Source organism: Spinacia oleracea, chromosome 5 (assembly GCF_020520425.1).
Source record: "Spinacia oleracea cultivar Varoflay chromosome 5, BTI_SOV_V1, whole genome shotgun sequence".
Classification (NCBI taxonomy): Eukaryota; Viridiplantae; Streptophyta; class Magnoliopsida; order Caryophyllales; family Amaranthaceae; genus Spinacia; species Spinacia oleracea.
This window is the reverse complement of record NC_079491.1, coordinates 18,865,844-18,881,048: the sequence shown is the minus strand read 5'-3', so window position 1 is coordinate 18,881,048 and position 15,205 is coordinate 18,865,844. Positions and strand designations below refer to the sequence as shown.

Sequence of the window (15,205 nt, the reverse complement as noted above, 5' to 3'; positions counted from 1 at the left end):
TCAGATAATCACGATCGAATTAGTATTATATGTTGCATATTGCTAAAATCAACTCAGATTAGTTTAATAGTTAACGCATGTCCCTTCAATTATTTATGCTGAGCTAGTAAGGATATCCTGCCTCTGGAGTTATCGACGAGCGAAGTACTCCTCTCGGTAGTTACAGTCCCCCGAACCCTCAATCTCTACCTTGCGGGTGTATGTTGAGAGATCCCCACACCAGGGATCACAAGGGAACCTACGGCCGTCGTGGTCAAACATAATTGCACTCCCTTTATGTCACGATAACCGGGTTTTGTCAGTTTTTCTCATTGTCGTTAAAAACTGAATGGTGACTCCTATATTACTAGTCAATTGGGTGTATACTCACAGGAAATCCAATTACACTTGATTGAATAAAAAGAATCGTCACATCCACGAGGGACGAGGTCACGCATTAGCCTCGTGCTTTTTCGACCCCCTCACACTAATCAAGATGAAGACATGGAAGAAGATGAAGACCCTGAGGAAGAGTTTGATGATCTTGAGATCTAAATTTCACTCCGCAAGTCTCAGGAGCAATGGATAGGCAAGAGGCCACAAATACTTTGAAGTCATAATAGTTAATTAGCTCTTTTATGTTTTAAAGAATAAGTAGCAAAGCTACAACAGTTTAAGGTCAAAGTTTATTGAAGTTTTGAAATGTTCTTTATTATTTTGAAGGATGTAATAAACCTTTATGGAGTTAGCAATAAAAGTTAAAGTTTTCAAGGAATTGTTCTTTATTCTATTTTGAGGATTCCATAATACCCCAACCTTTAGGTAACACGTCATGGATTAATTTTTCTATTGGTTGCATACTCAGTGTGAATTGTGGATCAATTTAATTGCCACAATAATATTAAATGATTTGAGTACATAAAGGAAGTGAGGGCCAATCTAGACCCTCATGACCAATATGATTCAAAATGTTATGCCTTATGTGCAGTGTGTGAATGTCTTTCGTGAATTATTGAGGATGATTATTTTTCAATGATTATTGCATCTTGTAGACGATCGTTGCACCTTCGTAAACGATTGTCGTGCCTTCGTAAATGATGTGTATTAATGTGAACATTGTTGGTTGAGGCGATCTTTATGGTCAATTCAAGTATTAAATTGTATGGGATAACGTATAGGTGATGTTTCAAACCTAAAGTAGAGTATACTAATTGCAGGTCGCGTTCTAGAATGGCCAACAACAATGATCTAGCCGTTGCAGGGGAAATGTTTGAAAGTATTGCTAGGGTTAAACCACCATACTTCAAGGGGCAATCAGACCCTACCTTCTTAGAAAATTGGATTAGGGAGTTTGAGAAACTGTTTGAGGCTGTGAGTTGCCCTAGGAGTATGAGAGTAGGTCAAGTTGTCCTTTACCTAAAAGATGAAGCCGATCTGTGGTGGAGAGAGAATGAAACTAGGCTAAGTACTGCCGAGGGATTTAATTGGGACTCATTTGTTGTTGCATTGAGGGAAAAGTTTTATCCTCTTTTTATAACAAAACGAAAAGTGCGGAAATTCATAAACCTTGGGATGGGGAGTATGACCATCGCTGAATATTATAGCAAATTTATAGCGCTGTCGAAGTTTGCACCTGAGGTTGTAGCCACAGAAGAGATAAAGGCTCAGAGGTTTGGGCAAGGGTTGACCGATGAGATCCAGTTGGGATTAGGTGGAGAAACCTTTACATCTTTAGATAATGTGTATGAGAGGACCGCTCATATTTATGGTTTGCAGTCCATAAGGGACGAGAAAAATGTTGTTGGGGAGAAAAGAAAAGAGTTTAATGCCCGGGAAAACCAAGGAAGTTTCAAGAGGAATATGAATGAGAATATGAATGAGAATATGAATGGGAATGGAAATGGAAATTTTCGAGGAGGAAACAGTCAGGGGCACAACAATAGGAGTAAATCCGAGAGAGTGTATCACTGCAAGAGGTGCAACAATAACCACCCTGGGAAGGACTGTAAAGGAAAATTGGTGAATTGCCACTATTGTCAGAAAAGGGGGCATAGGGAGTTTGAGTGCTTCACTAAGCACAGAAAGGAACAAAATAGTAATGGAGGTGGGAACCAAGAGAGGTTTAACCAGTCTGGAGGTCAAAATTCAAAGCCTGGAGGGACACAAAACAATCAAGAGAACTATAATAAGCCTGCAAATGATAACAACAACCAGAATAAGGCTCCGGGCAAACTATTCGTGATGAGTAGAAAAGAAGCTGAATATTCTGCAGACGTAGTTCATGGTACTGTTTCTATTAACCCCGTGCTAGTCAAAACATTATTTGATTCAGTAGCAACTTATTCTTTCGTTTTGTCAATTGTTATTAAGAGTCTGAAATTAGTAGATTTTGAATGATTGACTTACCTGTTATTATGCCCACCGGTGTAACCATAAGGTGTATAAAATTATTTAAGAACTTGCCTTTGAAGACAAAAGGTTGCGTTTTCCCTTCTGACTTGACAAAAGTTTAATTTTAGGGACCTAGATGTAATTCCAGGGATGGATTGACTAAGTTTGTACAAGGTTAAGATAGACTATGAAATTCAGAAAGTAAGTTTAAGGAACCCTATTAGAAAGGTTGACCTCATATCGACGTTTTGAGAAGTCCAATAACCCTTAGTTATTTAGGTAATGCAAGTGAGGAAATTTATGAATAAGGAGTGTGAGCTATTTCTCTGTAGTGTGCCAGTTGGGAGTAAATAAGTTGGAGTGAAGATCGAGGTTGTTCCTAGTGTGAATGAATTCATTGATGTGTTTCCGAGTGGAATTGCGAGTATGTCACCAGCTAGAGCATTTGAGTGCACTATAGAGTTAAATCTTGAAGCGATTCCTATATCTGAAACACCGAATAGCATGACACCTCCTGAAATGAGCTAATTAGGACACAGTTGCAAGAGTTGTTTGGTCAAGGAATATATTAGGCCTAGTACATCACCGTGGGGAGCTCCTGTGCTGTTTGTTAAGGGGAAAGATAAGAGTATGGAATCATGCATCGCTTTTAGAGAGATAAACACCATCAGGAACAAGTATCCTTTGCCTGGGATAGATGACATATTGGACCAATTGAATTGGGCGAGGGTGTTCTCAAAAATTGATTTAGGTTTAAAGTACCACCGATTGAGAGTAGCTGATAAGAATATACTTAAGACCTCATTAGGATTCGTATTGTCATAAAGGGTTTAGAGTAACGTCTTTTGGGTTACCCATTGCACCTGCATTAACTATGGATTTGATGAATAAGATTTTCTACGAATTCCGAATTAAGTTCGTTATTATGTTATTGATGATATCCCGATTTGTTCAAGGAATGAGAAAGAGCATGACAAACATTTGAGAATTAGTTGGAGACGCTTAGAAAGAATCTAGTTTTATTAAATGAAGTATACAAATCTTGAAGTCATATGTGTATAAGTGACACCGACGGAAAAGTGAAGAGGACTAAATTGATTGAAAACTACGTTACGTAAGGGAATAAATTTAAGAGAAGATTTGAGTGGTCCAGGATCGTTTGAAATCATTTGTTGTCTTGAAAAGATGGGAATGTATGAATTGGTGAAAGTGCTAAGAGTTAAGCCCAAGAGTTATACATCCATTAAAGGCGTAATGAGGTTCACTAGAAAGGGAAAGCTGAGTAGAAGGAGTTTCTGTAGATCCTACTAAGAATCAAGATGTGAGTGAGTGACATACTCCAAAGGAACGTGTCCAATATCTAAAGTTTTCTAGGCCTAGATACCATTATAGGAGGGTTGTGAGAGATTTCAGGAAAATAGCAAGACCAATGACCAATCTTGATGAAAAAGGAGTCAAAATTCGTTGAAGTGGAAATATCCAAAGTTATTCCCTGAGATAAGTTACGAGGGCGTAACTCGTTTTCTTTAAGGGGGTAGAATGCGATAGAAATTCGCGCTTTTTACCTATTTTTATGCATTTTATGCTTATTTTTTTAGCAACCTTTACATGTTGATGCAAGTAAATAGATTCTCTGCATAAGAAAATGTGTTCTTGAGTATTACAAGTAACGCTTAGTCGGCAAAAGAGTGCACAAGAGTGGCACAAAGTACTTCTACAATAAGAATAAGTTGAAAAGTTTGGAAAGATAGGTGAATTTTCGTGTCAAGTTTCGGGAAGAAACTTCTTTTAAGAGGGGTAGATTGTAATCCCCCGTAATTCTATACATTGTTTATATATTTTTTTACGCATATTTAATATATTTAAATACAATTTGCGGATTTTAGAAATGAATATCTAATTAAAATATAATTATTTTATTACATTTTGAATATTTTAATGATTTATGAAATCAAAATTTAATTTTGAATTTTACGCTAAAACGGAATTCGGATTTTGAAATCACGTTCGATTGAAATTGGAAAACAATCCCAACCATTTTGGATTCATCAACCTAAATCCTACTCCTAGCCCAATTGGGCAAAGCCCAAACCAATAAACCCAACACAATACTCCCTTCCCCTTTTTCCTAATTCACGTAAAACTAGAGGAAAAAAAAAGAACCCTTTCCCCTATTCACGTAACTGCTCCTCCTCAACAATCCCCTCCTTGATGCCGCCGCTCACACCGCCGGACCCTCCTGCACGTCACCGGAATCTTGTCGACGCCGGTAACTCTCATCCTCTTCTCCGTCGTTCCTTTTTCTTCCTCTGTTTTCGTTCTTTCTCTTCCCCTCTGTTTTTCGTGCTTCCCTTAACCCTTCGCGTGTTGCAGCAACCTGATTCGCGCAGCCACAGCCAAGTCGCGCCACCGTGTGCCGCCGTGCCCAGCCCCTGCCGCGAGCCACCTCCGTCCGCCGGCTCTCTCTCTCCTCCTTCTTGAATTGGTTACTTTCTTAAACCCTAAGTAACTAATTATTTTAAATTAAAGTTTGTTAATTTAGATTATGTTCTTGATATTAAATTTATGATTTTTATGGTTTGAACATGATTTTCAGATTTGGGTTGAGATTAAAAACGAATTAATTTTCAGTTTTGATTAATTAAAATTAAGTTAGGGCTTAATCATGATTTATTAATTTGAATTATGTTTTCTTGAATTAAAGTTATGGGTTTTGTGATTTAAATTATAAATTTAAGATTATATGAATTTTATAATAAAGTTATTAATTTTCAGATTATCTAATTACATTGAAATATTGGTTTTGATTGTTTAAAGTATGAAATTCAAGGTTTTTATGATTATTAATCATGATAGGTTGAGTATGAATTATTGAATTGGTTTTTTTGAGATACTAGGAACGTAGATTGACCTTGGTGAAGCTTTTAAATGAATTTATATTGCTGAAAATTTAAAGTACGATGTTTGCAAAAAGTTTTCAACGAATTTCAATCACTAGTTCAATAATTATGATGCTAGGAAAGCAAATGTTTAAGTTTTGATATTGGGGAAAGTTCTAAATATGTTTAGGATGCATTTAGAATGCTTTATTATGGTTGCCAATGATTAGAAATTGATTGGGATTACTTGTTGGTTGTTTAGGCGGAGAATTCTCTTTAGGCGACTTTTGAAAGTGTTAAAGTGGCCTATCGGTTTGTTTACACAAGGTACGTACATACTTGTGTGCTTGGAATGTGTGCTAATTGTTGAAACCATGTTGAATTGTTGATGAACTTGGTTATGTTGATATCGTTGATGAATTTAGTCAGGTTGAATATTGCATGTTTAATACTGTTGGTTACACATATTGAACCTATATTGCATTTTGAGGATTATAGCATGTTAGTATGGATGATTGATACAAACATGTTTGATTGGGAACACTAGATTACTTTGTATATAATTCAGATCAGTGGATTGTTGTTCCCTTTTAGCTTTTCACTACTTTATGAGGGCCGAGGACCTCATTTAGTAAGTTGAAACCTTATACCCATATACAGGGTTGATCAGTATTAAAGGAAAGATTGGAGTTGATTGGAATGAGTCTTGTTTGATGCCTTTGTGATCACTTACTTAATTCCAAGATAAAAACAGTTGTAAATAAATGTGGATTGTATGCCTTATGTGATTGTTGAGTCATAACAAGGTGTCAATTTGTAAATCATGTAAAGTGAAACTGAGTAGCAATAGCTTTAGACTGCGCACGTCTAAAGTGACGGACAAACATGAGTTGGGGTTCATGGTGGTAGCCCATGGCCTTTAATTCGGACCGGATTGATCACCGTGTCCTATTTTTATTCAAATGTTCCTCGATATCGCAGGTCACTGAGGTTACGGAGTCGCGCCCGTACCTCGTCTTCCTTAGTGAAGCCTCTAGCTAGAAAACTCGGTCCATTGTCTATTTCAACTAAAATAATATTATTGTTATAAGTCTAGCCTAGTCTAGTCAAGTATGGTCGTCAAACTATCATGTTTGTCTGCCCTTATTTATGTTCATTAGTATCATGTTAGGATGGTTCGTTTGATAGTATCATGTTAGGATTATTATTGCTTTTAGTATGTAGTACTCAGCTTTGCTGATTACGTGCTTTGTTTGTGTGTGTTGATCATGGCAATGCCTTATTGATCCTGTGATGACCCATCTTTGGTGAGCAGTCTCTAAGGATCAATAAGCGTTGTCCATCTACAGGTTTGAAGATGATGCATCATTGGGATCGGGATTAGAGAGCTTGTAGTTATATTTGTTTTATTAAGTGATTTGGGTTGTTAACTTGGATTTGAAAGTTGTCGTACTATTCGTATTTCCTTATTTCCGTTAATTGGTTTTAGACTTATGTAATCGATTATTTATGAACCTAAAAGTTAGTTTTATGTTTTTCGCTGCAAAATTCTGAATAAGCCGTTACGTTTTCACACGGGCGATAATACTTTGACAATTCTCTATAGTTATATTTATAAAAGGGTTGTTTTAGAAAAAGGGAATTGTCGGGGTGTTACACATAAACTGTGTTTATTACCCCGATGATCCAACACCACCCCTAGCTGCACAAGTTTTCTTATTATGCCCTTGACGTCGACAAATGCTACATGATTTTACATTGACACTGCGTCGAGCACTCGAATCCATCTCATTAGGGTATCGAGACGACTTTGGGCGTCCCACACCACGCCGTTTACTAGCATCAGCAACTATTCTCACCCCAGTATAAGGAGGCCAATAGGGAACATCAGGAAGTGGATGAAAGCTCTTCAAGTATGTTTGCCTATTCTCGACAGTAGTAAAGAAAGGATCAACGAAAGCAGCATAAGATAAGCTGCGAGAACGACAAACCGCAAGCACATGGGAGCATGGCAACTTGTAGATTTTTAATTTCTCACAAGTGCAAGTTTTGGCTACAAGGTTAACAGTGTGTACGTTACCACCTTTACCTGAAGCCCTGCCTCCTCGTCCAGTTGTAACCTCAAATAGCCCCATCTCATGATCAAAGGCTTGGACCTCGTGAGCACCAGATTTTGCCATGTTCATTTCAATTGTTGTTGTGGCCTTCTCAATGAAATCGTGGCCTTCTTCAATTCTCCTTTTACCCCAACCTCGTCTTGTAACAAAGTAGGAGTTCACTCGATAAAACGTCATCCAAACAAGGGCGGTTATCGGCAAACAACGAGCACCTTTCATCACCCCATTAAAAGCTTCGGACATGTTTGTGGTTTTCACGCCATATCTAAAACCACCATCATGGTGGATCGACCACCGATGAGAAGAAATATCCATCAAGTACTTATGAGCTTCAACATTCAATTCACCAATTCTTCCCAAGTAGTAATCAAACTTCTTTCTTTGACGAGCATCTGCGGCTTTTCCGAAAAGGTTCTTCACATAAGCATTCTTGAACTGAGTGTTGACATTAGAGGCAAGGTGACGAGTACAAAATCGATGGTGGGCACGCGGCTCTTCCCACCCACTATTGACCTCATTCATTGTTTGCAAAATCCCTGCATGTCTATCAGAAATGACACATAAACCTTCCCTCTGAGTAACTAAATGCCGAACGCATTTCATGAACCATTTCCAACTCTCACCATTTTCACTTTCAACAATAGCAAAAGCAAGAGGGAACAATTGAGAATTCGCATCTGTACCCATGGCTATGAGTAACGTGCCCTTGTACTTACCATACAAATGAGTTCCATCTATGGTGATTAGGGGTCGACAGTGCTTAAAACCATCGATGGAAGGCTTGAATGCCCAAAACACTCTCAAAAAAATGTGAACAGAAGGATCTTCATTAGAAGCCAAGGTACACCATTCCACGACGGTTCCTGGATTAGATTCTTTCAATGCTTGCATGTACCTAGGCAACTCTTCGTAAGATTGCTCCCAATCACCAAAAATGCTTGCAATAGCCTTTTGTTTCGCTGACCAAGCTCTCTTGTAAGTGATGGTATACTTAAACTTGACTTTCACCGCTTGCACAATAACACGGATTTTCAAAGAAGGATCGGCACGAATAAGATCTTTTATCTCATTGCATACAAAATCAGAGGAGAGAAGAGGATGATCGATTGAGTTTATGTCACCCAAACAATTACTTGCATGGGGGCGATTATACCTCACAATTCTGAATGAAGCAAGACAAGGATCCTTGATTGCACGTAACCTCCATGAGCATTTGCATGAACTCTTTCTTTTACACTCAACTACGTATTTTGTGGGCTCACTCTCCAACACCTTAAATGAATGATTTTTAGCTATGGAATAACCTTTGACTATGTCTTTCAATTGCGCCAAAGAATCAAACTCTTGCCCAATAGCAAATTCACCATCAAAAGAGTGGTTGTTGGACCAAGTCCTCCAAGAATCAAGCAAAATCGGATCCAACTCTGCAACATTGTTGAAAATTTGAGATGGAGCGCTTTCTCTTATAGCTTTGTCATTAGCATCTTGTGTATCTTCATCTTCATCAACATCACTATCCACCCCAACCGCTTCATCTCCAAAAAAATCAACACATATTTGATCTAGAGAATCGAAAAGTATCATAGATGGATCACCATTTGTAGCTTCTACATGTGGTGTTTGAGTTGGAGAAGTGAGCTCTGAAATGTGTTCACTAGCATATTGTTCATCCGTAAGCATTCTTGTGAATGAACCCGTTAACCAACTTTGATTTGTCAAGGGCAAGTAGGGAAATGGACTCGCCCATGAATCCATTTCATGAAAGGATTCCAAGTGGGATTGAGTTTCGGGTTGCTTTGGAAGTTTCTCGATGAACAATTGCATTGTGGTTGATTGTGTTTGAGACATAGCAATCAACATTGCTTTTAAAGAATTGTCATCATCCAACGGAATGGCTTCATATGAACCGGACATCATTGGATACCTCATTAGTAGCTTCAACTCCACATATCTCGAGTCTTATCTCATAAGATCATAAACCTTACTCAAAACCTCATCATAACTCATTTAACAATTGACAAACCCAAATTTTCGCTCTCCTCCTTTATATGTAACATCACCGCTACTTTGCAAAATTTCCCCTCCCCAATGACAATAAATAGGATAGTCTGGCAACTCCATATTCTAAACAAAAAATAATATGATTAATAATATGAATCCCTAATTTGGGCCATCATAATCTGATTTCAATTCAATTGAACTTGAAAATTTGAAGACTAAAATTCCAAATTGAAAAACTCAAGAGCTTAAAACGAATCAAAGATCGGAGTTTTAAGAGCACTTTTAAGCGATAAACAATTCAAAAAAATAAAAATCACAGCATAATCACTTTAAAATAAGGCAAATTTGTCAAAAACTACCTTATAAAATATAATTTTTGCGAAAAACTACCTTATAAAAAAAATGTTGTAATAAACTACCTTATAAAATTTTTATGTTGTAAGATACTACCTTTGGCCATATTATGAGCATTAATTTAAAATTACGACGTTGACTTTACTAGGTGCATATTACGCGACATCTAACGGGAAAGACGTAATTAAATGGCACGTGACATATATATGGTAAAGTCAATCCCGAAATTTCGATCAAACGTTCATAATTCGGGAAAAGGTAGTATCTTACAACATAAATTTTTTATAAGGTAGTTTATTACAACATTTTTTTTATAAGGTAGTTTTTCGCAAAAATCATATTTTATAAGGTAGTTTTTGACAAATTTGCCTTAAAATAATATAATTCATAACATCGCTATCTCAAATAGCGGTTAGATATACGTTAACAATAAAAAAAATTACAATTAATTCAGGGTAATCATATCATAAACTCATCAATCAAACATAAGCATGATCTTCCTAATAACATCATCAAACAAACCTAAACATAACAACGATTATTACTGAATTAATAATTAGCTTCAAATATATTAATTCAAAAAAAAAATTAGGGCTTACCTGATTTCGAACCAGCGACGGCCGGTGGTGGGTGAGAAAGAAGCTCGACGGCTTTGGTGGCTGATGAGGAGGCTCGACAGCTGGTGGTGGTGAGGAAGAGGTCCGACGGCCGGCAAGGGCTGAGGAACAATTTCGAAACGGAGGAACGATGGAGAAGGGTGAGAAAGAGACTCGAGAATTCGTTGTGGGTGAGGAGGCTCGACGCGACGGCCGGAGGTAGGGCGAGGAATGAGGTCGGCTAACGGCGAGCCGGCCGGTGGAGAGAGAAACAGGGACGACGGCGGGTTAACCGCAGGACGGAGAGAGAGAGAGACAGAACAAAGCGTTTTTTTGTGCTTTTGATTTTTTGAATTTGCTTCCTGGAGGTAAGTGATAAGGGGTAAACCGCCATCTGAGATGGCGGTTCATTAAACAGGAACCGCTATCTCAGATAGCGGTTAACCCCCATGAACCGCTATCTCAGATAGCGGTTTTGCGCTGCTTATTTTAAAAAAAAAAGACCGGTTCACTATGCTGACGTGGACGGTATGGTGGGAATTAACAAGAAAAGTAACGTATTTTGGGAATTAACTTATCTTTGTGCATTATTGACGGAAATCGCTCTAATTCATGACTCATTGTGTCCATTATATAATAAAACGTTTTTCAATTGTACTCCCTCCGTCCCTTAATACTCGACCCAATCTAACTTTTTGCATTATTCATATAATTTACTTTGACCCTATTTTATTTATAGTATATGAAAACAAATGTTAATATGTAATATATTGTTGGCTTCATCTAATATATATTTTTAAAATATTAATATTTTTAATAAGTTTTTATAATATGCAGTTAAAGAAATTGGTGGTCAAAGTTGTGCATTGACAAACGTTATGGTCAACAGGTCGAGTATCAAGGGACGGAGGTAACAATCATCCATTAGTCATTATATAATATACTTGTAAAATACAAGGGAATGCGGATGCTTGGATATTTGGATGTGGATGGTTCCCTTTGGCTCTCTTGCGATATTGAAAAAGCAAACCGAGTAAAAGGTCAGGCAAGATTAGCCAAAGGTCAAGCAAGGCACCCATCGCCAAGCCAAACCACGGGCAAAACCTCTTGTCAAAAATAAAAACCATGGGCAAAACTTCTTGTTTTTTTTTGGGCAAAACTTAACTTATTGTCAATAACAAAAACAATGTGCAAAACTTGCGATCAATTCAATCTGATCATTTTTGAAACTAAACAAACTTCAATTACCAACAATAAAAATTGCCAATAATAAGGCAATCATATATTTTATTCAACATCTAGAATCATGTACAAGAAACTAAGGAGCACATTGAGACCAATTTCAATATAAACTCATTTGGTCCTCAAAGCTCATGAAAAGTAAACAAACAACATTATAAAATTTACAACAATCAACCTATTTTGGTCAATTTGATGGCTTATGTACACTTGGATCAATTAATCACCACAACATCTTTTAAAAATTAGATGTAAGGATTAACATGAGAAGAGTAGTCTCTAATTCCAGCACCTTCCCAACCCATCCATTCCTCCCACAAATCCCATTCTGAATCATTGTCCATTCCTCTAAACCCTTCATCTGGATCATAGTATGATTCTGTCTCTGCTTCTGCTATCGGTTCGATTCTCAAGTTACTCATCACCGTCTGCGTAAGTTATTGATTCAATTCAAGTTAGCTACATTTGGCTTGATTTGAAAACTGAACCAAAAATAAGAAATTTAGTACTGCTACTTACATCATAAGCTTCGTTGATCTGGTGGAAACTAATTGAGCAATTATCTCCTCTGCATACATCTGGATGATACTGCAATGTATTACCACCAAATTACAATTAGATCCACAGTAATTAAAGAAAAAACACTTCAAATTCCGGATCTTTTACCAAATTGGCTACTTTGATAATTTTATTTACCAAAATGGCTATTTTAAAATTCTATTTCCCAAACTAGCTAAAATATATTTACCAAAATGACTATTTTGACTTTGATGCAACAAATAACAATCTTTAAACCAGTTGGACTTTTTATTTACTTATAGAATACCGGTCTGGGTTTTTTTTGTTTCCCACTAGCAAGCACTCCAGTATTTATTTTTGAGTTCATTTTTTTCAGATGAACCATTTGTTTTGATACTAGCTGTGAAGTATACTAGATAGTCGACATAACATCAACCCAAAACTTAAATCACAAACTAAGGGAGCTATCTTTCTTCCAACATGTAGCATATTAATTCGCAAGAACAAGATCAGTCAAGTCCAGAGCTATTTGTAATGCAGTGAATCAATTTTCATAATTCAAGTCACCCCAAATAGAAGAGAATTGAAACAATTTTTATAAAATTTCGCCGACTCCAAACACGATTAGCAAATTTCAGAATGTTTTATATAACCTGCAGCCTAGAAATAGATTCGATAACTAATCAAAATTGAGAAAATTAAGTACAGTTGAATAAAATTAAGTCTCCAATATGCATGGAAAATGGGGACCTGTAAAAAAAATTTACATACTTATCAATTTTTCTTTTATAATCTTCAGTGAAAACATTAAGTTTAGAAATGTCAATAGTCAATTGGGAGGACTCCATAGTAGCAATGACGGTAAGAACCCAAGAATATAAAAACTGCAAACCCAAAACAAAAATAACCCCAACTTGGTTCATTATTAAAAAAACATAAACCAAACCAGTTCACAATTAGAAAAAAAACCCAAACCAAAATCGGTAAATTGTTTTTTGTTAAAAGTCAAATTTGTGGCTAGTTTGGGAATTAAAATTTAAAAGTAGTTATTTTGGTAAATACAATTGTCAAATTAGCTATTTTGGTAAAAGATCCTCAAATTCCACAAAAACAACCAAAAACCATGATTTATCAATAAAATGCTGCTCAAATACTGAAATAGGGAAATGTTTCAAATTAGAAGAAAAACGATGATTTTTTTTGCAAAGTAAGACATCTCCAGTCAGATCAACTGTAAAACGTACAGAAACTCAAATTTCACATCCAAAAAGTCTCAAATTAGAGGAACGATGAAATTTTACAGATCATAAACTCAAATTTGACAACATTCACAGCCAAAGAGTCACAAATTAGACGAAAATCGACCAAATTACAAAAATGAATTGAGAACAAAATAAAAAAATAATTTCAGAGAAGGGCCAAAATAAAGCAGGAAAGAATGTCAAACCGAAGACATTACCTGCTTCGCAAGGCGTCGGAAAGCTTTCCTGACTTCGGATTCCGATGCTCCGCGATTAACGCTAAGAGTTTGATAAGGATCGGCAAACGAAGTCGTAGCAGAAGCAGAAACAAATGCAACTCGATTAACACGATTTTCGCTCTTCTTCTTGTTTTTAAAAAATGAAGAAGATGAAATTGAAGAAGAAGAACAACCTGTCATGGCCGAACTCACTGCTGCCGCCATTATCTCTCTCCAAAATTCTCAACAAAAGCAACACTCTTATAAAAGAAAGTAAGGATTCGATGGAATTTGGATAATCTTTGCAATTGGATAATTATAGCTGAATTGGATAATGCAAATTTGGCAAAAATAGTATGGAATATATATTTTTTGGATAAAGTGAATAATACTGGGAAGAAATAGGGTTGGTAGATGGAGTATATATAGGCAGAAATGGTGACAATGATGACGTGGAAAGACGTCGATTGTGGAGGAATAGCGTGGTGTTGATCTTATCCACGATTATTCCGGACTATATTTTTTTTTAATTTGTGCTTGTTTTTTTTATTAATAGTGGTCAGTTTTGAACGTGTCTCTGTCACGCGTTGAGTTGATGCCACGTGTTTTTTATTGAAATGATTTATTTTGGATAGAGCGCATTTCTAACAACTTCCTAGAGTGTATCGTCGCCGGTTTGGAAGTTGGAATGAGTCCATTTCTAAAATTGGAGTCTTTTTTATGTTATTATCCAATAAAAAAATTAATTTTTCTAAATATTGTTATGAGTTATCCAAAAATATTTGTAATTCCATCGTAATAAATATCACAATGATAATTTTGGAAAATTAACTTTTAAGATTGAGTTATGGTATCTTCAAAATAATCTCAACTTTAAATTGATTGAGATAATTTTATAATGAAAATAAACATTTATAAAGGTTACGTATAAAAAGTTAAGAATGAATATATATATATATATATATATATATATATATATATATATATATATATATATATATATATATATATATATATATATATATATATATATATATATATATATATATATATAGTAAACATCAATTACATCAAACAATACGTGATTTTGATATACCTTCCTAAATTAATTCTAATCTTCAATGCTTAAAATACTTTCTTTTTGAGGTAATGTTTTAAATACTTAGGCTTTGTTCTGTTCATCTTATTTCCACTTATTACAGAAAAATAACTTCAGTTAAGTTCAGATAAGTTAAGTTCAGGAAAAATAAGGGTTGACCAAGTACAATTTATAACTAAAATAAGTTTTGATAAGTTCAGATAATTTCAGATAAGTTCAGTTAAGATAAGTTCAGGAAAAATAAGTGAAAATCAGGTGAATAGAACGCAACCTTAATTGCATATATCATTACCCTACAAAAAAAGCTTCATTCATCGCTAAAGGTGGTTGTGGCCGTGCCTCCATCTAGCTGGCGTGCCTTGGACCATAGAGTTTCATGTCTTGCTGAAAATTTCAAAAGTGTGGTCTTGACATGGTCCGAGTGTATAGTGTTGTGGTTATGTAGCTAAGACCAATTTCACTTAGTTTAGCGTGTTTTGTCGTGTAGGATCATGTAGGTGTAGTGTCATATTTTTTTCCAAAGAAAGTGGCCCAAGCACATCCCATAGTTTACCTCTTCACACCTATATCGA

The 15,205-nt window shown here is 36.0% G+C and overlaps 1 protein-coding gene and 1 long non-coding RNA gene across 2 annotated transcripts; one reads left to right on the top strand and one right to left on the bottom strand.

Moving 5' to 3' along the window:
- Positions 1 to 4,515: 4,515 nt before the first annotated feature.
- LOC130461207 (uncharacterized) lies at positions 4,516 to 6,790 on the top strand. Its single transcript, XR_008921608.1, has 4 exons — positions 4,516 to 4,639; positions 4,744 to 4,855; positions 5,512 to 5,576; positions 6,565 to 6,790. It is a non-coding gene; the product is annotated as an uncharacterized lncRNA (long non-coding RNA).
- A 4,777-nt stretch (positions 6,791 to 11,567) lies between these two features.
- LOC110793799 (chaperone protein dnaJ 8, chloroplastic) lies at positions 11,568 to 13,918 on the bottom strand. Its single transcript, XM_021998706.2, has 3 exons — positions 13,535 to 13,918; positions 12,076 to 12,144; positions 11,568 to 11,984 (listed from the first exon to the last, which is right to left on the bottom strand). Exons 1-3 carry the CDS (start codon positions 13,757 to 13,759, stop codon positions 11,802 to 11,804), a joined length of 477 nt encoding a protein of 158 aa, XP_021854398.1. The 5' UTR covers positions 13,760 to 13,918; the 3' UTR covers positions 11,568 to 11,801.
- Positions 13,919 to 15,205: the final 1,287 nt, after the last annotated feature.